We start from the raw sequence: 23,833 nt of genomic DNA, 5'->3' as shown, positions 1-23,833 counted from the left end.
CAGTAAAGATAAAACCTACATCAGCGTCTTTACTTTACAGAATGGAGTCTCCAGGATCTCACAGAGACGCTTCATCTCAGAGTCTCCAAAGGCTCCCCTTCTATCATAGGTTCCTGCGTCATTATAGATCTGATCTATTTCCAGGTCAGTCAGGGAGGGGTTGGACTTCAGAGCTGAGGCCACAACTTCACATTCAGTCATTGAGAGCTTACAGCCCACTAGTCTGTGATGAGAGAAAGAATGAGATCAGTTGTAGTTAAATCAGACTAATAAAGACTGATAAACAGACTAAAAGATGATGACTAAACAGTGATGTCATCATCAGATGAACATCTGCTCTTCACATCAATGTCCTGTTTGACCCACACAGAGAATCTCTTCAGTCTCTTCAGGTCTTGGTTCTACTGCAGAGCTGATGTGTCTCTGCTTTTGGTTAAAAGCTTCATTTAACCACAAAGATGAAGAAAGATCATCTAGAGTAAAACAACAGAACTGACTAAATCTATCTGGATGTCCATGATAGCATTTGGCCGTCTCCTCTATGTCAATTATCACCAGATTATCTCTAGACATATGTGAGTCTAGTGATAATACACTATGGTTGTTTTGGCTTCATCTCACTTCCAAATCATCTCTAACTATACATACAAGTGACGCCTCTTCCTTTTACTGGAAGTGACCAAACTGGGTAAAATTACTGGTTATGTATAAAAAAGAAAACAGGAGGCTCCAGTTTTCATTTAGTAAAGCGAGTCATGACTTAATGTAACAGATAACGATGTTACATTACTTCCAATAGAACACAGTGTGTTACTACAACTGCATCAATAAGGCAGCTTTTCTTCAGAGCATGCTCTCCGCTGCAGGAGTTTACCAGTGGCTGACTTAGTTTAGCACTTTACTTCTTCAGTGGTATAATAGCTGAAGTACATTCTACCTGCTACTGTCTGCAGTGGAGGGACCACTATTTAATTTACTACAAAGTCTGTTTTAGCTTGATATATTGCTGCAAGAGACGATTCTGTTACAACCATTCATAGCTGGTTGCAGCTTGTTAATGTGTAATAATTATCAAGTTAAAAATCATTTGGTTTATTTTATTGTTATTCTATGATGAACATTGAGTATAATAATGATCATCATATCTACATAATTATATTAAAATTGATAGATGTCTTGAGTCTCTTGTGCCACCACACACTAAAATTGTAGATTAGTGGACAATGTTTTCAGATTTATGCACCATTCATTATTTATTCATTATTATGTATTTTATATGTGACTCTTGAACTCTGAATTCTTTTTAAAGTTCCACTAACAGGAAAGTGGTCCTAATGCTTTGACATGTTAGATCCCATAAAGTCAGCAAATAGCTCCTTTATCTAGTCAGTAGTGCTGGATGAGAGCATTGTGGTGCAAAGGCCTCTTGTGTTTTAAAGCCAGACCTATCAGCTCTGAGCCACTCTGAGCATTAAAGCTACTCACACCTGCAGATGGAGGCAAAGGAGAAGGCCGGCTCAGCTTCAAGTAAGCTCCACCTGCTACCAGGCTCCACTTTGCCCTCTTTCACAAGGCCATGGCTGATGTTCTGTGTGTGGGTGAGCATCAGTGTTTGGCTTATGTGTGTTATGTGTTATTGGTTCAGGGCCCAAAGCTGCAGTCTGCTATAGCAATGTGAAAGGTGCTGCTGAGATCAGAGCAGAGTTGGGAGAGCAACAGGCTGCTGCTGCTGCTGCTTCTGCTGCTGCTGCTGCTGCTGCTGCTGCTTCTGCTGCTGCTGCTGAGGGTGGCTTTACTTTTGCTCTGTTTCTGTTTGCTGCAACTTGATAAAATCACGGTTTCCTTTTTAATTAGGATCACAGTAATCAGTTATTATTTTCCGAGTTACAACCTTCAGTCAATCAGTCTAATGGTGAACATGATTAAATGATCAATCATGGGTGATGATGAAATCCAACTCCACAAAATCATCCAGTAGCTCTTAGAAAGCCGCTAAAGCATCTCAGCTGAAGTCTGTAGCCTGGTGTCTTTAGACCGGATCAAATACGCTCTAAATGGAACGCTTTCTTAGTTCCGTTAACACCACTGCTTTCTACGTTACTGCCACATTTACATTTAATTCATCAGAACAATTTAGGATGAAATACTTTTTTTCAGAACTCACAAAATGTCCATATGCAGAACATGTATAATGTGTAAAGGTCTTCCATCAATCAACCTTCGGTCAATCAGTCTAAAGGTGAAAATGGTTAAATGAACTAAATCAAGAGGAAAACAACAATCAGAGGATGATTCTGGAGGAATAATCCAGAGCGAAGTACTGAAGAACACTCAGTAAAGGGTGCCGAGTGGCTCAGAGGTGGAGCAGAGGTTGTGGGTTCAATTTCCCAGACATTTACTGCACATCTTCCCCTTCTCTGTCTGCCTCTCCTCCTGTCCACCTACTAATGAATAAAGGCCACGAGTTCCACAAAAACCTTTAGAAGAAGCAGTTTTTCTAAGGTCAGGGGTCCTATCATCACATGAATAGCAGCTCATAGCAGGAGTAGGTGAGGAGGAGCAGAAATGATGACACATTTTAGTGGACAGTAAATGAAATGTTTTAATAACCTTGTTTTTAATATTTGGAGGAAGCTGTACTGCGTTCCTGCCATTCTTGTTTTGTGGGTGTTTGTTCTGATTCTTTCTGAGCTTCATTCACACATACTCCTCAATCCGTGTTCTCTGTTACGTCACAAATAAAAGCCATTCTGGTCTAAAGGGCATTTCCCACAGGCTCCGTGGAGCTACGCCATGACAGAGAACCCTCCTCCTTGTCCGTCAGAAATATGGATGGAGTCTGTTGGTGACGGACGATGGAGATAAATACATCAATTTCTAAGAACCAGCGTCTGTATTCACAAAGATCCTCAGAGTCTCTCAGAGCTCCTTTCTTAGCCTAAAGGTTCCTACCTAGGAGTCTGAGCATCAGAGGGATTCAGATGCTGCTGAGAGCCGCTCTGAGGAAGGAAATGACAAAGAGATTTATCTGAGTGAGGAGGTGTTGTTGACCCCATTGCTAGGTGTGTGGTTGACCCCGTTGCAAGGTATGGTTGACCCCGTTGCTAGGTGTGGCTGTCCCCGTTGCTAGGTGTGTGGTTGACCCCGTTGCTAGGTGTGGTTGACCCCATTGCTAGGTGTGACGCTGCCTTTAAGCGCTCTGATAGGTTGATAGTACAAAAACCACAAATGTGCTCCTAGTGATCAAAGGAGATAAATTACATTGGATGAAGAAATCTGTATCATGATTAAACTAATTGTCACACAGCATCAAACACTTTCTCACCTCTTTAGTTAATATTCTTTGTAAATGTTTTCACTTTTTATTCATGATTCTTCAAAATTTTTCTTAATATTTTTTTATCCTCACTAAAAGGTGTAATGATCCTGGCACTGGAGCTGATCCGTCTCTCTGTCAGCAGCTGTTCTTTCTCCACCCCTCTGCCATTAAACTTTACTGGCTCCACCTGTCTCCAGCTGTATAAAGGCCCAGTCAGTTTCAGTCTCCAGTGCCAGATCATCTCTTTCCTCACGGTAGAACCTTCCAGTGTTATTGACTAAGCCTGTTTGATATCCAACTCAGACCTGTTGCCTGTTTTTTGAGCCTGCCTGTTCCCAGCCTGTGTCTGTCTGCCTGGTCCCTTGTCTCCTGAACCCCTACCCTTGGACTGCCTTCTTGTGTACCGGATTTGGATTTGGACCCCCCGCTCGGATTCTTCCCCCCTGTGCTTCGTTTGGATTGCTGGACTCCCCGTTACCGGACCTGGATTGCCCTTGGACAAACATCTCTCTGAAAGCCCCGTTGGGACTGACTGCCTCCCAGCCGCTCAACGGCTCCAGCCTTGCTCGCCTGTGGACGGATCCAGCTTTCAGAGAAGCGTGTCCAAACTGCTCGGCTCTCCTTATTATAAGGTCAGTTACCGAGCAAAGTTCTCCTCATTCACCTGTTGTGCTGAGTCCTAACCTTTACCTCTACCTCCAGGAGGCTCCTGCCAGTGAGCGTGAGCCGCGAACCCCGAGAGCCGACGCCTGCTTCTCCTGTTTTTTAAATAAACTTTGTTAGAACGTCACTGACCTGTTGTGGTGAATCTTGGGTCCAGCTTTTGGTTCATTACAAAAGGAGGTTAACTTTTAACCCGCCAGGGATCTGAAACTAATTAATTTCCCTAAACTGTGGAGGAAATGAGCAGATAAACTTCTTTATCAATCATACAATTAGAATATGCAGATAATATAAATGTTAACGTCCCCGTAAAGCTGGACTATTCAGCTAAACTGCTTAGGGGGCCACAGTTACTGAAGGACAAAAGCTCAGGGGCCGGACATCCAGATAGTCATGTATAAAAAGGAGAAAGTATCACAATGACCTTATACTGCTTGAATTCATTTTACTGCATCAAATCATAAATGTAATTAGCAGAACTCAAAGGTTTAATTCAAAGAAAGACTGAGTTTTGAAAATGCTTTCATCTTTATGTAAAACTGAAAAAGAAACGTGAGAAAATATGTATAAGCTTTTTTCTACATCTTACATGTTTAAAATAAATTCACAGATTAAAGGAAAATGCCTGAAGTTCATGACATTTCTGCCAAAAATGAGCCAGTTTTATTAATTTCTGATCATTTTAGATTTAATTCCAGTTTTACAGCATGCTATATTATTTATCCCCAAATGCTTTGCATAATTAATCTGCTTCTCTGAAATGCACAGGCCCCTGATGCGCTCAGTTGACAGTAACAAATTTATATCATCCTTTACCTGCAGGCTTGACCCCTACTTGTTTTTAATGTTAACAAAGAAAAACCTGTTTCTCATAGGAATGTAGATTTGAACAGAATAGGTGTTTTTTGCACTTTTTTGAAGAGGTGGGGGAATTTACAGGCATAGGCTAAATGTTTTTACTTTTCTGTTTTTCCCCTCATGCCGCTCTCCACTTAGGGGGCAGCAGAGCTCTTTAGGCCCCACAAGACTGGAAAGCCCTGCTAACCACCCTCCACCCCTCCACCCCCACCGCTTTGCCCCAACCCAGAGACTATTATTAACAACACTATTGATTTATCCCTCTGGGATTATTAAAGTATGTCTGATTCTGTCTGATCAATCTAAGGATATACTAAATAAAACTAAAAATGAAGCTGTTGTTCCTTTCCTGTTTCTTGGTGTAGGGGTGCTGGAGAGGCGGATTTAGACAGAGACAGTTCTGCACCATGAGTTCCGTGTCTGATCTGTTTAGTGACATCCTCTGTTCTGCAGTCAGCTTTAGAAACCTGCCTGCCTTCAGACAACTGTTTGTTAACCAATGGTTGAAGTGCAAATAAAGCCAAATGTCTCTTCTTGTGGGCTCACCTATGTGGCTTTACACAGTGGGGGGGCTTACTCCAAGAGTTGAAGATGTCAGTGACAGCCGTAGACACTGGGAGACAAACATAGTTGTGGACTGTTTCAGAGAACAATGAAAGCTAACCTATTACTTAGAGGTTAGGAACTGAACAGCAGACAAACCAAGGCTGTTCAACCATGCCGCTCATCTGGGCTGTTTTTCACACAATGTTTCTGATCTTCTCTGATTTATTTAGTTTTTACAAAGAAGTCATTTAGGGGCCAGATTACCATCACCAGCGGACCAGAAGTGGCCCACAGACCATCAGTTCAATAGCCCTGACCCAAAGGGTGATTTTCTAAAGAGGTGAATTATGGATAACAGCCCAATGAGTGAAGAGCTGTTTAAAGTTTAAAATGTGTCTCTGGATGATTGAATCTTTCTAAAAGATCAAAATCTCTAAATACCAAAAGCTGCAGCAGAGCTGACCTGAATGAGCTGAAGATTTAGAAATCTGATGGTTGAAATAGTCCAAAGTATGAAGGAAGTAATTAAAGGTCCGAAAACGTCCAGAACCGACTGAATAATGAAGAATAAAGCGGACGGCAATAATGCTGAATCAGCATCAGTCAATGAAGACATCTGGACTCACCGAGCCTTTCTGCAGTTCCTCAGAGCTGGAACCAGTCTCCGTCGTCCTGATTCTGTTGTGTTGTACTTCTCCAGGTCCAACTCATCGAGAACCTCCTCTGACATCTGCAGCATGTAGCCCAGAGCTGAGCACTGGAACAAAGAGAGCTTCTTTGATCTGTTCTCTGATTTAAGGAACTGTTGGATCTCCTGATAAACTGAGAGGTCCTTCATCTCCATCAGACAGTGAAAGATGTTGATGCTTCTGTCAGGAGAGATATCATCATCAGTGTTCATCTCCTTCAGGTTGGTAATGACTCTCTGGATGGTTCCTGGACTGTTCTCTGTCTGACCCAGCAGGCCTCCTAAGAGTCTCTGGTTGGACTCCACAGAGAGGCCATGAAGGAAGCGAGCAAACAGGTCCAGGTGGCCATTTTTACTGCTGAGGGATTTATCCATGATTCTCTTCAGGAAGTCCTCCAGAGATGAGTAATTAGTGTAATATCCCAGGAAGTTCTGCAGCACCCTTGTGTTCCTGCTGGTGAAGCAGTGGAACATGTAGACTGCAGCCAGAAACTCCTGAATGCTCAGATGAACAAAGCAGTAGACTGCTTTCTGGAAGATCACGCTCTCTCTCTTGAAGATCTCTGTACAAACTCCTGAGTACACCGAGGCCTCTGTGACATCCAGACCACACTGCTGCAGGTCTTCTTGGTAGAACATGATGTTTCCTTTCTCCAGATGTTCCAACGCCAGCCTCCCCAGCTTCAGGAGAACTTTCCTGTCAGCCTCCATCAGCTCCTGTGGACTCCTCCCATGTCCTCCATGGTATTTGTTCTTCTTCCTCCTGGTCTGGACCAGCAGGAAGTGAGAGTACATGTCAGTCATGGTCTTGGGCAGCTCTCCTCTCTGCTCTGTGGTCAACACGTCCTCCAGAACCGTAGCAGTGATCCAGCAGAAGACTGGGATTCCACACATGATGTGGAGGCTCCTGGAGGTCTTGATGTGGGAGATGATTCTACTGGACAGCTCTTCATCACTGAACCTCCTCCTGAAGTACTCCTCCTTCTGGGCGTCGGTGAAGCCTCGTACCTCTGTTACCCTGGCAACACATGAAGGAGGGATCTGATTGGCTGCTGCAGGTCTGGAGGTGATCCAGACCAGAGCCGAGGGAAGCAGGTTCCCCTTGATGAGGTTTGTCAGCAGAACGTCGACTGATGACTTCTGTGTGACGTCAGAAACCAGCCGACTGTGCTTGAAGTCCAGAGAAAGTCTGCTTTCATCCAGGCCGTCAAAGATGAAGAGAAGTTTGTGGGCAGCCAGCTGCTCTGCTGGGAGCTTCTGGAGGGTTGGATGGAAAACATGGAGCAGCGTGAGAAGACTGTGCTGCTCACCTCTGATCAGGTTCAGCTCCCTGAACGACAGCAGAACCACCACACGGACATCTTGATTCTCCAAGCCCTCGGCCCAGTCCAGAGTGAACTTCTGCACTGAGAAGGTTTTTCCAACACCAGCGACGCCGTTGGTCAGAACCACTCTGATGGGTCCATGTTGGTCAGGTGAGGCTTTAAAGATGTCGTGGCACCTGATTGGAGAGTCATGGAGGTTCTGGATCCTGGAAGCTCTCTCCAGCTGCTTCACCTCATGTTGGGTATTAACCTCTTCACTCTGTCCCTCTGTGATGTAGAGATCAGTGTAGATCCTGTTGAAGAGGGTTCTACTTCCTGGTTCATCACTTCCTTCAGTCACACGTTCACATCTCCTCCTCAGACTGATCTTATGTTCCTCTAGAACCTCCTGCAGACCAACATTTCCTGGAACAGAGAAGAAGAGACAACTGAAGGAAAAACCTGATTTAGTGATTAAGTTGGAGCAGAAACACCTGGAACATCAGGAGGTGTCATTATTAGAAGCATCCTTAGAAGCAGGCTCTGCTTCTAAGGATGTCGGACAGACTCTCCGTTTGGCTGACGTCACTTCCTGTTTGCGGTAAGGCGTATTGTATCACTTCCTGTTTTCACTGCGTGAGCAGCGGTTTGTTGCTCCAGATTCTCTCGCTTTTATCTTTAATCTCTTTGCTGTAACATCTGTTTCTAACACATAAGCACTTTTAAAACATTTTCTGTTGCTGCACATCACGCTTGGGAACTCCTCGTGTTTCACGGTTTGCTCTCTTGGCGTGGTGGAAGGGCGCTAGCCTAGCTTTAGCCTAGCCTAGCTTTAGCTCCACAATGGCTTCCTCTCCTACTATTACTTCAGCTTCTCCGTCTCTGACTAAGTCTCCCCTTATCTCCTGCTCTCTGTGTCAGATGTTTAGCTATTCCTCTGCCTCCTTTAGTGATAATGGTACTTGTAATAAATGTAGTGTTTTTGTAGCTTTGGAGGCGAGGGTGTCAGAATTAGAGTCCCGGCTCCGTGCTATGGAAAGACCAGCTGATAGCCGCCCCTCTGCTAGCGCGGAGCCACATAGACCTAGCGTTAGTTCACTTAGTGGTCCTCCAGAAGCACCCGAGCAGCCGGGTAAACAGGCCGGCTGGGTGACAGTTCGTAGGAAGCATAGCTCTAGATTTCAGCCCCCAGTTCACCACCAACCCGTCTGCGTTTCAAACAAATTTTCCCCACTCAGCGACACACCCGCTGAGAAGCCGATCCTGGTTATTGGGAGCTCAATAGTCAGAAACGTGGCACTAGAGACACCGGGGACCATAGTTAAATGCCTGCCAGGGGCCAGAACGGGCGACATAGAATCTTACCTAAAACTGCTGGCTAAGGATAAGCGTAAATACAGTAAGATTGTTATTCACGCTGGCGGTAATGACACCCGATAACGCCGATCGGAGGTCACTAAAGTTGGTGTTGCTTCGGTGTGTGAGTTTGCTAAAGCAATGTCGGACTCCGTAATTTTCTCTGGTCCCCTGCCTGATTTGACCAGTGATGACATGTTTAGCCGCATGTCATCATTCAACCGCTGGTTGTCTGGGTGGTGTCCTGAAAACGACGTGGGCTACATTGATAACTGGAGAACTTTCTGGGGAAAACCTGGTCTGATCCGGAGAGACGGCATCCATCCTACTTTGGATGGTGCAGCTCTTCTTTCTAGAAATCTGGCCGGATTTATTAGTCCTCCTAAATGCTGACAACCCAGGGTCCAGACCAGGAAGCAGAGCCGTAGTTTAACACACCTCTCTGCAGCTTCTGTACTGTTACCCATCCATTATCCTATTGAGACGGTGTCTTTCCCACGGCCAAAACTTAACAGATCAAAAACTTATCTAAAAGGAACAAATCATAAAAACCTAATAAAAATCAATACGGTTCACCTTGAACCTAAAAATAAAACAATTAAATGTGGTCTATTAAATATAAGGTCTCTCCCTCCAAAGACTTTGTTAGTTAACGAATTGATTTCTGATAAACAGATTGATTTGTTTTGTCTCACAGAAACCTGTCTACAAGAGGACTACGTTAGTATAAATGAGTCAACTCCCTCCAATTATTCAAATTTCCACATTCCCAGATCTGTGGGAAGAGGAGGAGGAGTGGCAACCATCTTTCAGTCTGATTTATTAATTAGTCCCAGGCCAATTAATAACTACAGTTCTTTTGAACATTTAACCCTCAGTTTCCCTCATCCAAACTGCAAAGCAATAAAACCTCTTCTGTTTGTTGTTTTGTATCGTCCACCAGGCCCTTACACTCAGTTTTTGGATGAGTTGTCAGATTTCTTATCTGATTTGGTGTTAAATACTGATAAGGCTATTATAGTGGGTGATTTTAACATCCATGTTGACACAGAATGTGATAACCTTAGTGTAGCCTTTAAAACTATCCTAGATTCAATTGGTTTTGCTCAAAATGTGCATAAACCGACGCACTCTTGGCTCCATACTTTAGACCTTGTGCTGACATATGGCATTGATTGTGAAGAATTAACAGTATTTCCTCACAACCCTGTCCTATCTGATCATTTTTTAATAACATTTGAGTTTAATCTAACTGAGTTCTCCACCCCCAAAAGAGGGTTCCATTATAGTAGATCTTTATCGGATAATGCTGTATCAAAACTTAAAGAGTCTGTCCCCTTTTTAATATCCTCCGTATTGCAGAAATGCCCTGTAGATGGCAGCAATGTTTTTTCTTCCAATTCACAAATAGATGTCTTTGTAAACGGTATGACTTCGTCATTGCGTTCTGCATTAGACAATGTAGCTCCCTTGAAAAAGAAGGTGATTATTCACAGGAAGCTGGCTCCTTGGTTTAATTCAGAGCTGCGTTCCTTGAAGCACAATGTTAGGAAATTGGAGAGAAAATGGCGCTCTACACACCAAGAGGAATCCTACCTAATCTGGAAGAACAGTCTATTGTTGTATAACAAGACCCTTCGCAGAGTTAGAGCAGCATATTTTTCATCATTAATTGAGGAGAATAAGAATAATCCTAGATTTCTCTTCAGTACAGTTGCCAAACTTACCCAGAGCCACAGCTCTGTTGATCCATCCATTCCCTTAGCTCTTAGCAGTAATGATTTTATGGGATTCTTCATAAATAAAATTGATTCCATTAAAAATAAAATAATTGGCATCCTCCCAAACATGATTACCTCGTCCTCAGTAAGTGAGGCAGCATTGGAGGAATCCTTAGAACCTGCGCAGTGTATGAACTGTTTAAAAGCAGTAGAGCTTTCTGAGCTATCTAAAATTTTAGCTTCATCTAAACCTTCTACCTGTATGTTAGACCCAATCCCAACCAAGTTGTTTAAGGAGGTATTCCCTCTGATCAGTGGTCCTATTTTAGACATGATTAATCTATCCTTGGTAAATGGATATGTACCACAGGCTTTTAAAGTAGCTGTTATTAAACCTTTACTTAAGAAACCATCTCTTGATCAAGATGAGTTAGTAAATTACAGACCTATATCTAATCTTCTTTTCTTATCTAAAATTCTTGAGAAAGTAGTTGCTAATCAACTATGTGAACATTTACAAAGTAATGACCTACTTGAGGAGTTTCAGTCAGGCTTCAGAGCTCATCATAGCACTGAAACAGCTCTGGTGAAGGTCACCAATGATATTCTCATGGCCTCAGATAATGGACTTGTGTCTATACTTGTCCTGTTAGATCTCAGTGCTGCATTTGATACAGTTGATCACAATATTCTCTTACAAAGACTTGAGCATACTGTAGGGATTAAGGGAAAAGCATTAGGCTGGTTTAAATCTTATCTGTCGGACAGATTCCAGTTTGTTCATGTTAATAATAAATCTTCCTCAAACTCTAGGGTCACTTGTGGAGTACCACAGGGTTCAGTCCTTGGACCAATTCTCTTTACTATATATATGCTTCCGATAGGCAAAATTATCAGACAGCATGGGATTAATTTCCACTGTTATGCTGATGATACTCAGCTATATTTATCCATAAATCCTGATGAATCCAATCAATTACTTCGACTGCAGTCATGTCTTGATGACATCAAAAGCTGGATGACTTTAAATTTCCTGCATTTAAATTCTGACAAGACAGAAGTTGTAATCTTTGGGCCAGAGTCTTCAAAAAATAAAGTTCTTAATCAATCCCTTAATCTGGATGCCATTAACTTGGCCTCTGGTAATAAAGTTAAAAATCTTGGTGTCGTTTTCGACCAAGACATGACATTTAAATCCCATATTAAACAGGTTTCCAGAGTTTCCTTTTTTCACCTCCGGAATATCGCCAAAATTAGAAACATTCTGTCCAGGAGTGATGCTGAAAAACTAGTCCATGCATTTGTTACTTCAAGGCTGGACTATTGTAATTCTTTACTATCAGGAAGACCACAAAATGCAGTTCGAAGTCTTCAGCTGATCCAAAATGCTGCAGCAAGAGTTCTGATGAAAATCAACAAGAGGGATCATATTTCTCCAATTTTAGCTTCCCTTCATTGGCTTCCTGTTAAATCAAGAATAGAATTTAAAATTCTCCTTCTAACGTATAAAGCCCTTAATAATCAAGCTCCATCATATATCAGAGCTCTGATTACCCCGTATGTTCCTAACAGAGCACTTCGCTCTCAGACTGCAGGTCTGCTGGTGGTTCCTAGAGTCTCTAAAAGTAGAATGGGAGGCAGATCCTTTAGCTATCAGGCTCCTCTCCTGTGGAACCAACTCCCAGTTTTGGTCCGTGAGGCAGACACCCTATCTATTTTTAAGACTAATGTTAAAACTTTCCTTTTTGACAAAGCTTATAGTTAGAGTGGCTCATACCCTGAGCTATCTCTATAGTTGTGCTGTGATAGGCCTAGGCTGCTGGAGGACATCAGGGTCTAATTTTCTCACTCTACTGATTTCTACTGTTCTTCAGTCTACTGTTCTCCAGTTTTGCATTGTATTACATTGAAATGACTGTCGTCATTTCAGCTTTTAACTTTTTGCTCTCTCTCTTTTTCTTCATAGTAGGTACACCTGGTCTGGCATTCTGTTAACTGTGACATCATCCAGAGAAGACGGCTCACCCGCTACTACCATCTAATGTAGAACAGATTACTAGATCAATGTGTGCTTCTGTGCTTTTTTGTTTCTCTTGTTGTGTCTCTGTTCTGTCTTCTGTAACCCCAGTCGGTCGAGGCAGATGACCGTTCATACTGAGCCCGGTTCTGCCGGAGGTTTTTCCTTCCCGTTAATGGGTGGTTTTTCTTCCCACTGTCGCTTCATGCTTGCTCAGTATGAGGGATTGCAGCAAAGCCATGTACAATGCAGACGACTCTCCCTGTGGCTCTACGGTTCCCCAGGAGTGAATGCTGCTTGTTGGGACTTTGATGCAATCAACTGGTTTCCTTATATAGGACATTTTTGACCAATCTGTATAATCTGACCCAATCTGTATAATATGATTGAACTTGATTTTGTAAAGTGCCTTGAGATGACATGTTTCATGATTTGGCGCTATATAAATAAAATTGAATTGAATTGAATTGAATTGTTAGATGGTCAGACAGCAGAGTTGTGCCTCTGCTTTGTGGCCAGTATCTGTTCACTGTCAGGATCTGATTGACAAAGCAGATCAGATGAAGAAATGCTGACAGAAACATGCAGCAGCTTTCAGCAACATGAACTCTTTGGCATCAGGTCACCATTGTCCTCATTTCTCTGCTTCTATCTGACCTTCTCCCACAAACACAGCAGCTACAGAAGAGACAGAAAATGGTTCCTGGCAGCATTTCAGCCTTAATGAAGGAAATCTGGAGGAAATGCTCTAATCTGCCAGAGAAACAGCTCCTTGGACCAGGTAGTGTTCACATTTCGGATGCTATTTTCCCTCACAGACTGGATTGGATGTTTTTAGAGAATAATTACAGATTAGAAATGACATGGGACTGATTTGGTCCTTTAGAAGTAAACAGCAGATAATATTCCATGTTTCTACAAATATATCTGCTGTAATCTGGGATCTATTGTCAGAGGAAATAAAGCTTTCTGTCTCTCAGACTTTCCTTCCCTCTTTCTGTAAAGCAGCAGTGCAGCAGGTTGTTTTCTCCACCTTTTTGTTTCCATTAAAATGAGCTGCAGCTTTAAGGAGATGTTCAGTTTTAATGCATTTAGCACAAAGGGCTGAAAACAGAACCACTTCAAAGCAAACCCAATAGGTTGTTGGGTTGAACACAGACGTTACATTTACAGCAGCTGGATATCCAGAGATTCAGGGGAAATAATCGATCTCAGAAATACTTTAAAGACTTAGATTCCCAAATTCCAACTAAAGACAAGGAATTAGTCTAACAGAGACGATAGAAGGAAGTTCTGATTGGAGATGTTCAGTCTCACCTGGAGCACAGCTGCTCTGATTGGCTGCCAGCAGTCCAGGTCCTCTTCTGGGTCTTTTCCCACACTGGGGGCAGGAGGAGGGTCCTGATGGAGCAGACTGGACCCAGTATGACGTGATGCACTGTCTGCAGAACCAGTGTCCACAGCTGGCAGAGACCGGGTCCATCAGGACCTTCTGACACAAAGCACAGCAGGACCTCTGCTCCTCACCAACGCTGCTCCTCTTCCTCCCTCTGTGGAGACATTTCTTCATCACTGAAACAGTTCACTACCAACAGGGTGGAGCTCCTCCTGAAGCTGGAGATGTTCATGGAGGTCCACCACAAAGAGCGGACGAGAAGCTGGGTCAGAACAGAACATCAGCTTTGCTTCCTCTTCATGGAACCACGATGAGTGAACTCAGATGTTTTCTGTGTTCTTCATCACTTAATTGTTTCTTGAAGAAGCACAATCTGTACTTTATCTCTCTTTAAACATTTTAGTATGGCTTTCCTCTTTATCACATTATTAATGTTCCAAGTACAGAACTTTAAGGTGCCAGAAATCAGAGTAAAAACCATTTCATGTAGTTGATATTGCTGCATATGTAACTTTTACAAACAATTTCATTTTAATAAATAACGTCATTTTGTAGTTTTGTCAGGCCAAACATCCCTCTTCGGTAAAAGGGTTGTTATGGTAACGATATGCAGATATACCAGGTTGACTTCACTCTGATTGGCTACAACAATGTCATGATTTGAGTTTTGTTATGGTTTATGTTTGTTATTTGATTGTTAGTTCTCTCTCCTGTCTTAGTATTAGCTCTGGTTTTTATTATTTGCTTGTGTTCTGTGTAGTCTTAGTTTGGTTCTCTAGCTTAGGTTTGGTCTTTATGGTTATTTTGGTTCTGGATTAGTCTACATTAAGTTTCTGTTTTGGTTTAGTGATTCTCTTCATTTAATCAATTCAGTCATAGATTTAGTTTCTGTTTTAGGTTGGGTTTGTCTTGATTTATCCTGAAACTGTTTTAGTTGATCTGTTTTTCACCTGCCAGTCATTCAGGGGTCCGTTCTTCGTACGTTGCTTAAAACATCCGAGATCAAATGACACATCCAAGATGATTTCATCCGGCTAATCATGATCCGGCTAACTGGGTTCTTCAAACACACCTGTTGTTTACGATTAGTATGGCTGGATTGAGTTATCTGAGACAACTGCGCGTTCATGCGTTTGTTTAAAAGGGGAAATGTATCGATAGTAGAAACATTGATCAGCAACGCTGGTATTGGCTGTTCAGCATGAACAAAGAACGCCCAAAGTTTTTCTCAATAAAATGGCCCGAACAAATCTTACCGAATATGATAAAAATAAAAAGCAAACCATCATACAAATAACTTAAATATTTTATATTTATGGCTCTAACACCACTTTTTCCTCTTTAAAAGCCACTGTTAAATGATGTGTTTGTCTGTTTATAACAGCCACCAAGAGAAATCTCTCTACAATTACACTGTCGCGCTGCGCTAAAGGATCCTGTCTATTGCGCAATGCGCGATTAATTTGAAAAGCTCTGCAAATTATTCTTGCACCTTCCACAACAGGTTGCTGTCGTAAAAATGGACATGGATACGACAGACTTCCCATCTCCTCCGCTTATACAGCCGTGATCTAATCTTGTTTACATGAAATAAGCCTGCTCTCGAGCAGGTTTAAGCTGGCGCACATGTTGCTATGACAACAAGTGCAGGAAGTCTTTCGAAGAACCAAACGATCCAAGATCATGCCAAATCGTCAACAATCAAATCCAGCTAACTGAGTTAGCGACGTACGAAGAACGGACCCCAGTTCACATCTTAGTAAACATCCTGTCTGTTTGCCTGTCACTCCCCTTCACCAGTCACCATCCAATCAGCTTCAGTTTACTTCCCTGCTGATCAGCTCCACCCCTTCTGGTGATTAGTTTCACTCCGTTCACCTGCTCACTCCTCTACTCATACCTGCCTCTGTCTCCTGCACTCTGCCACATCATTGTCTTTCCTTGCAAATTGGTGAGTTTAGTCCAGGGGTCCGTTCTTCGTACGTCGCTAACTCAGTTAGCAGGATTTCATTGTTGACGATTTGGCATGATCTTGGATCGTTTGGTTCTTCGAAAGACATCCTGCACTTGTTGTCATAGCAACATGTGCGCCAGCTTAAGCCTGCTCGAGAGCAGGCTTATTTCATGTAAACAAGATTAGATCACGGCTTTATAAGCGGAGGAGATAGGGAAGTCTGCCGTAGCCATGTCCATTTTTACGACTGCAACCTGTTGCGGAAGGTGCAAGAATAATTTGCAGAGTTTTTCGAATTAATTGCGTATTGCGCAATAGACAGGATCCTTTAGCACAGCGCGACAGTGTCATTGTAGAGAGATTTTTCTTGGTGGCTGTTAGAAACAGACAAACATAATTTAACAGTGGCTTTTAAAGAGCAAAAAGTGGTGTTGGAGCCATAAATCTAAAATATTTAAGTTATTTGTATGATGGTTTGCTTTTTATTTTTATCCTATTCAGTAAGAAGATTTGTTCGGGCCATTTTATTGTGAAGTTTAGTTTACTTTGAAAGGCTTGCTTCCTGTCGAGCCGTATATTGTATTAGAAAAAACTATGGATGGATTATCTAGACACGGAGCAATACAGTTTTACCGTGTAAAATTTTCATTTTTTATGGATAAAGATTTATTTATTTTTTGTTAAAATTCCCAGTTTGCACGTGTCCTTTACTTCCCGTGTCTAAGGAATGACACTGAAATTTGGATCTCTTGACATAACAAGTGCCTTTTTAAAATAAAGTATAATAATTAAAGGCTACCATTTTGTAGAATATTCTTGTATTTCACTTTTACTTGTCCCCATGTTCTAGTGGGTCCCGTGGAGGCTCTGATATAAAAGAACAAAGTAAATATCAAATTATTAAAATGCAAAAATTCATGCTGTAGAAAGTGATAGAAACATCCACTATGGACAGTATTTACGCATTATTTGTCTGCTACTTTTTGCATGCCCTCTCTCCTGGCTTTAACAGATTTTGAGGTGTTTTAATTAATGACTCAAATTCGGCATAACCTTCCATTAAAAGCTTTTGTTCTGCTGGGAAAAAAACTGTGGGCGTTCTTTGGCCATGCTGAACAGCCAATAGCAGCGCTGCTGATCAATGTTTCTACTATCGATACATTTCCCCTTTTAAACAAACGCATGAACGCGCAGTTGTCTCAGATAACTCAATCCAGCCATACTAATCGTAAACAACAGGTGTGTTTGAAGAACCCAGTTAGCCGGATCAGGATTAGCCGGATGTAGTCATCTTGGATGTCTCATTTGATCTCGGATGTTTTAAGCAACGTACGAAGAACGGACCCCAGCTTTCTCTTTCATCTGTTTGCATGTTCTTGCTATTCTGGTTTACCTGTTTTTTTTTTTTTTTACTATTTTTGTTTTTTGGACACAGTCCTCTTGTTTTTGGCTCATGCCCATTTTGTTTCCACCTGATTGTTTTCTGTTTAATAAATCCCTGTAAAATATCATTATTTTTGTCTGTCTTGAATACTGGGTCCACCTGTCCCCGTTTCATGACACAACCATATTTAAAAAAACTGGACCAGTTGAAGTGTTTGTGGTTGAAGTGTTTGTGTTGCAGCTTTTCAGACACTTCAAAGCCTTAAACCGGCTTTGGACCAAAGACTTTAAACTGGCAGCGCCATTCAACAGTGAAACCAAATACAAAGCCTCACAGACCACGGTACGGTGGGGGGGTGGGGGTCACTACGATGCACCGTGACACAGGAATATGCAGCTGGGACCCAGTAATTCACCTCAGAACTGAAGCAGACAAGGAGAACTCACTGCCAGCATTCCTAAACTACAGTTAGGTTATGTAGCTGTCTGCTGGCTCTCCACCACGGTTACACTGACAGTGGTGGTCGTCAGTCAGCAGATTATTCAGCTACAAACACGCCTTTCTTGCCTTTACCACCATTTAGAAATTAAATAAACTGGTCGCCACCTTCTGTGTTGGTACAGACATTTTTTGATCAGTTTCTTTGAAAACCACGACTTGAATCCCCCTCACAGTAAACTATCTTCAGTAAAGTCCACATAAACTCTGGTGTGTTTGCTTGAAGGTTTGCTCTGATTGGAGAATATGAATTACATAGAAAGATAAACTGTTTTCTGATCTGAGTGTTTCTTAGCAAAGCAGCAAAGCTGACCAGCCCTGGCAGTGTGCTTTGGTATCCACTGGGACTTTAACACGGCCTCATCAGTGCTCAACAGACCATATTATACCCTAAAACCTCAGAAAAGTTAAATTTACTGTCATGGCCCCTCTAACACCCATCTGTCACTTGGCAGAGCTGCTGCTGGATCTCACCACTGTCTGGGTCTGTTATTCATCACAGAACCTGGCTGGACAGATCTGGTTCCAGTACTCCACTGTGATACCTCAAAGCTATGTTAGCCATATCAGAATCAGACATAATTTAATAATCCCAGAAGGAAATATCTTTTAATGCTGCTATGTCAAACCGCCGACTTCTTGAATGTGATGCAGATCAGTCTTAACAACTGTGAACTGATTTAAGCATTGCTATTATCCATTTAATCCATGTTTTACTTGTTTTATTTTCATTTAGTTCCTTTGTATGTTCTTTTGGGTAGTGAGTAGTGTTTCCTAGTGTTTCATTAAGTAGAATAATTTCTGTAACAGGAAATTATTAGAATAATAATAACTTGTGAAATTGTGGTTGTTTATGGTTATTTTGGTCCAGTAGTTGAATGGTTTCTAAGACCAAAAAGAAGTACCTCCCTTTTTGAGTTAATAACTGAATAAATTGAGATATTTTTATTGGTTTGTGGTAAAAAAGAACGGATTAAAACTCCAATTGCACTTATAATCTGAGTTATCAACGTTTGCTGGATAAGTTTAATCATATAAACTGGTCAGATCACACTTTTCCAGCATGTATAAGTTCATAACTGCTAATTAATAAACATTTTCTTAGTGTTAATCGCTACAGGCCCATAGCCATTGGATCACAAGCATTCAAATTAAATGTGTTATAGCTACCATTTGAGTTTGAATGATCTATTATTAAATTCTATTTAATAATAAATAATAGCAAATTACGATTAATAATAATATTCACATTCAAACAGGTTTGTGAGCATAACAACCACTATTGATTCTCAGGTCTTTATTTAAACACTACTGGTTTCCTGACTGACATCCTTCAGAATTATTTAGCTTTAAGTTAAAAGAAAAATAAAGTTACTTTGGATTCAGACGCTGAAGATCAACCAGTTAATGTTCTAGATGTTATATCTCTGTGGAGTCACATGGATCAGTTAGAAACTGGGTTCTTACTCTGAGTCTGAGGCTCCAGGTTCTTTACTGAAGTCTGGAGGTCTATTTCTGGACCGGTCACTCCTGATAGAGGGACAGCTGGATCCTGGAGGTTCTGCTCTCTGTCTGTGGTTCTGACCTCTGAAACACCAACATGTTGTTATTCAGATCACATCAATCAGTGAGAAACTCTGATAAAAACCAGAAAAGAAGCTCTGAACACAAACTGCTGCAGAGAAGAAAAATGTTTAAAGGTTCTTACTCTGAGGGTCCAGGTTCTTCACTGAATTCTGGAGGTCTACCTTTGGACCAGTCACTCCTGATAGACGGACAGCTGGATCCTGGAGGTTCTGCTCTGTTCTCCATCTCCTGGACTTCAGTCAGCCTGAGAGAGAAACCAGAACCAGTCAGTTCCCAGTGTTTCAGGTCCAGTCAGTGTTCTGCAGAGCAGAAAGCTGGTTCCCATCATGTGTGTAGAGGACCAGAGGAACCTGAGTTCAGCAGGTACCATCTGGGTCTGGATTGTCCTCTCCTTCACTACTTCATGCACCTCCTGATGGCTGCTGGCTGATCTCCTCAGAACCATCTGGAGAAGTTCTGGTTTCTTCAGAGAATGAAGCTAAAACTGAGGGTGAAACCTTTTCAGGTCTGAACTGGAATCCTGTTCCAGGTCTGTAGAAACATCCAGAGTGAATGAAGGAGGGAACATTTCCTCTGAAGTTCTGATGTGTTGGTTCTGAACACAGCGGCCCGCAAAGATGAACAAAGATGCTGCAGCTTCACTGCTAAAAGGAACTAAAAGCAAGTAAAACTGGATTGAAATGAATGTTTTTGTCCTTGATCTGAGCAGCTAAATAGGATTATCTGCCAACTGAATACGATTTAGCACTTAATATAGGATCAACTCATCTCCCTCATCTTATTTCAAGGTCAGTATATCTAATTATCTTGTTTTAGGGATCAAAATACTCATTCCATTGGCAGATAATCTGATTTAGCTGCTCAAATCAAGGACAAATACACTCATTTCCAGAAAGTTTTACTTCCTTTTAGTTCTCTTTTGCAGCTTGTAACTCTTCTCTTGGACCATCCTGCAGGTCATTCTCCAGAAGAACAGCAGAGATGGATTTATCTGATTGAAGATTTTACCATGATGAGCTCAATCAGAACCAAGATGTTCCTCTGAAAAATATTTTATTTAGGAGGAACATCTTGGTGTTTCAGCTCCTTTATGACCAAAGTTATATTCAGGTGACCTGAAGGTTTTCTCTATTTATTTCTTTGGCTGTAGAATCTAAACTGTGCAGGGAGTGTCCTTCTGCCGTTTTCTCCAAGACTTCTTCAACTTTCACTATCTGACAGTTATTCAGTATTAATTGTGTTTCTGACTGAGCAATAACTGTTTAAAGGGCAAAGCAACAAACGTCAGGCAAGTCCTGTCTGCTGAATAAACGGCAATGAGAGGGTTAAAAGTGACGCTGTTACAAACTAGTCTGCATGAACTGCTGAACAACATTTCTGGCTCGTTTTCATTCCATAGAAACTTTGATATTTGTCAATTAGGGCAGCGATTTAAAGGTATTAATAAACTATATGAAGCCTAGGTGGAAATTCAACTGAAGAAACTGAATTATTTACATTCATTACTCCTTCATCCCTTCTCCACCATGGTAGCCAAGCTCCATCTGGCTTTCCCATGGTGCTCCTTCAACCTCGTCCCTATCAGAGTGGAATTCCTCCTGGACTCTGACTGCATTCCCTGTCACATCTCAATGGGTCCGGCAGAAGACCGCCATGTTGAGCCTGGTTCTCCCAGAGGTTTCATCCCAAAGGGGAGTTTTTCCTCTCCACTGTCGCTTTATGCTTGCTCATCATGGACAGGTTCATGCAAACCTGTGTTTATCCAAGCTGGACATCTATCTTTGTGGGTCCCTGAGTGAAGCACTAGTATCAGCTCTCCCAGTCAACTGGATCTCACCAATACAGCTCAAGCAGATCATCTCACCAACCAGCGTCTACGCACTGAACCAACTTCGTCTATCTCCACTCCACCACCAGTTTCAGGCCTGGGGGGAAACATCCCTGTTCTCATACACCTGCTTATGCATATTAAAGTAAAATTCAGTGCTACTGTTTCCTGCTGAGGTCTGAGCGCCAAAGTCTTAAAATACTGTAGCAATAAAATTCTTCTAATTGTCTTTTTTCTTTCCGTGTGAGTTTTTCAGATTTAATTAAAATAGAATTTATGTGAACTAAGACAACAGGCGACAATAAACCAGATGCTAGACAACTAAACACATCTGGATCAAACATGGTGCAGCCGTAGAGAAAACCAGGAAACCAGGAAATACAAGGAAACGCCTCTGAAGGAGCAACTGGATCCAGAACCAGGAGAAAAAGGAGAGAAAAACTACAAATGGCCGTATTCTAAAGGACTCTGATTGGTGGCCTGCTGTGATGTCATCAGAGGCTGGTTGGAAAAGAACTAAATAGCAACCATGACATGTTGTTCTGCAGGAGACAAACTGTCTCTAGAGAGGTTTTACAGAAATGTGCGGCTGCTGCTGCAAAGAATCAGAGATCAACTGAGAACAAAATTTGATTTTCAGCTTTTATTCAGCAGCTAAATCACAATCTGCAGACTTCAGAGTTTTCAAAGCACTTTTCCTGATTCAGCTCAATTCTTCATCTAGAACAGGATGTGAGTCTCTGACGTCAGCATTAGCTAAGATCATGAGGAAGAAGCAGCAGAGAACCGGTACCGGTTCTACTGAACAACTGGAGCTGCTACATGTGGAGAATGGAAAGTTCCATTTAGTAAAACATCTTTTGGTAAAAATGTTTTTTTCTGTCAAAGGAACCAACCTGTGGGATGGTCTTCCCACAAATATGAGTCTGACTAGACGTTCCACTCAGAAAGCAAATGATGCTAAAGGCGCTTTTACATCATCTCCCATTTCCTCACATTCAGTTTTTGTCTGAAGAAAAGAGACAAAGGAAGGAAACTGAGCGTTTGTTGGTGCTGATAAGCAGGAAATCAGAGCCTGACCAGCACCACGGTTACATGAAGCAGCAGCTTGGTTCTGAAGGAGAACCAGACTGAGTTCTGTTCCTGGTTCTGTTCACAGTCCACAGAGAGAAAACCAGAACAAGTTCACACTCACCCTGATCCAGAGTCTTCTCTTTGTTCCGTTCTGCTGCTAAATGGAGTCAGAACCTGTTTTTCCTGATCTGATACCTGACTGTAACCGACTCACCTGAGGCTCCGCCCCCTGTCAAGGTGATTTTACCTGAGTTTAAACACATTTCCTATCATGCCTTTACATGCCTGCATCATTTCTTCCAGTTCTTATCTTTTTATCAGCAGTGAACTGAGCTGTAAAACTCTGAGGTCAGGTTGTAACTTGTCTGTTTTTCAGGTTTCTTCTCAGTCTTCAGCTCATTTCCAGTCAACATTTTATTGCATTCAGTAGTTTTGTTCTCTGGAAACATTTTATAGGGTCCTCCCCCTTATAGAGTGGTGGTAAGGGACTTTCTGAGAGACAAGAAAAAAGACCCCCCCCCCCCCCCCCCATCCAAGATGTTCTGTTGCCCCCCAAACCAAAAAGCCTAGCTCCTCCACTGGAGGCTGGTTAATTAGTTTCAGCAGCCTGATGGGTTAAAGTGCAGCTCTAGTAATGTTATTTACTGAGGATCAATAAATAGGAAAAATATTGAATAATCCTGAATAACAAGTGGAAACATTTACAAAGAATATCTATACATGAACATCTCCTTGTTTTTACTTTTTACAAACTAGTAATCAGATTAGAATTCCTTATGCAATTCACGTTACGTTACTTTTTTGTGATTTTACTTTGGGGGGAAAAACTGGTTTGCTTCTCTGAGAGAGACGTTCTGTCACCTACACACACAAGAAAAGACACAACCGGTGAGTATTAATCAAACTTCACAGTAACACTATAACAAGGTAGATTTGGTCAGCTGGCATGAACCTGAGTCTCTGTGTTTATGTCACACGTGACTCTACTAGCTCCAAAATCCTTTTACACAAACCACCAGGAAATGATATTATTATACTATTTAAACCTTATTGAACAGTTCTCCACATCCATAATGTAGCAGTGATGTTATTACACTAGATTGTCCAGTGAGAAGCTATTCCGGTAGGAAACTATATGAGCACTGGCAGCTTTTATTTTGAAAAGACGACAAATCCATAGAAAAACAGCGGGTAACTTCCTGTTTCTAAATTATTATTTCTATTCAAATTTAAGGTGTTGCGAAGGAAAATGTAAATTATTATCTTTCCTGGTGAACATATTGAGTTGATAGATTGTTGTTGTGAGTGTTAGTTCGGAGTTTAAAAAGACAAATTAACGGATCATACCATTATAGTCTGTGAAGGGTTTCCCACGCTCTCCATTGCTCTTTCTGTTCCCATTCCGTGGGAGAAGGTATGAAGTTTGGTTTTCTGTCTTCAATAAGTGGATTTGAAGCATAATAAGTGACAGTTTGATGATTGTTGTTGTAAAATAATCTGCTGTGGAGCATTTAAAGGTTGTTAAACAGTGATAGAAGTGTGTTAGCAGTTGTTTAGCTGCTCTTATGCTAGCTGAAAGATTGCTAATGAAAAGGCTCCATCCATGTTTAGCTGGACTCTAATCTTTCTTTCTTTCTACG

At 41.7% G+C, this 23,833-nt stretch overlaps 2 protein-coding genes across 7 annotated transcripts in view; one reads left to right on the top strand and one right to left on the bottom strand.

The window, feature by feature from the left end:
- LOC118562405 (NLR family CARD domain-containing protein 3-like) lies at window positions 1-22,408 on the bottom strand. 4 transcript variants are annotated; one of them, XM_036134781.1, is made up of 6 exons: window positions 22,315-22,408; window positions 19,413-19,535; window positions 19,172-19,291; window positions 13,790-14,022; window positions 6,013-7,804; window positions 1-223 (listed from the first exon to the last, which is right to left on the bottom strand). In XM_036134781.1, the coding sequence occupies exons 2-6, from the start codon at window positions 19,514-19,516 to the stop codon at window positions 16-18; spliced, it is 2,457 nt and encodes an 818-aa protein (XP_035990674.1). In that variant the 5' UTR covers window positions 19,517-19,535; window positions 22,315-22,408; the 3' UTR covers window positions 1-15. The 4 variants fall into 4 exon arrangements, with proteins under 4 accessions (XP_035990674.1, XP_035990672.1, XP_035990673.1 ...); XM_036134779.1 differs by lacking the exon at window positions 22,315-22,408 and adding an exon at window positions 19,642-20,165; XM_036134780.1 differs by lacking the exon at window positions 22,315-22,408 and adding an exon at window positions 19,642-20,164 and having other exon boundaries at window positions 6,013-7,801.
- The window catches only part of LOC118562406 (NACHT, LRR and PYD domains-containing protein 12-like), a 629,435-nt gene that overhangs the window by 451,905 nt on the left and 153,697 nt on the right, over window positions 1-23,833 (top strand). The gene's annotated exons all lie outside the window — the stretch shown is intronic.

Source organism: Fundulus heteroclitus, unplaced genomic scaffold (assembly GCF_011125445.2).
Source record: "Fundulus heteroclitus isolate FHET01 unplaced genomic scaffold, MU-UCD_Fhet_4.1 scaffold_91, whole genome shotgun sequence".
In the NCBI taxonomy this organism is placed as follows: Eukaryota; Metazoa; Chordata; class Actinopteri; order Cyprinodontiformes; family Fundulidae; genus Fundulus; species Fundulus heteroclitus.
Note: the sequence above shows the minus strand (reverse complement) of the source record. Positions and strands in the feature narration are given on the sequence as shown.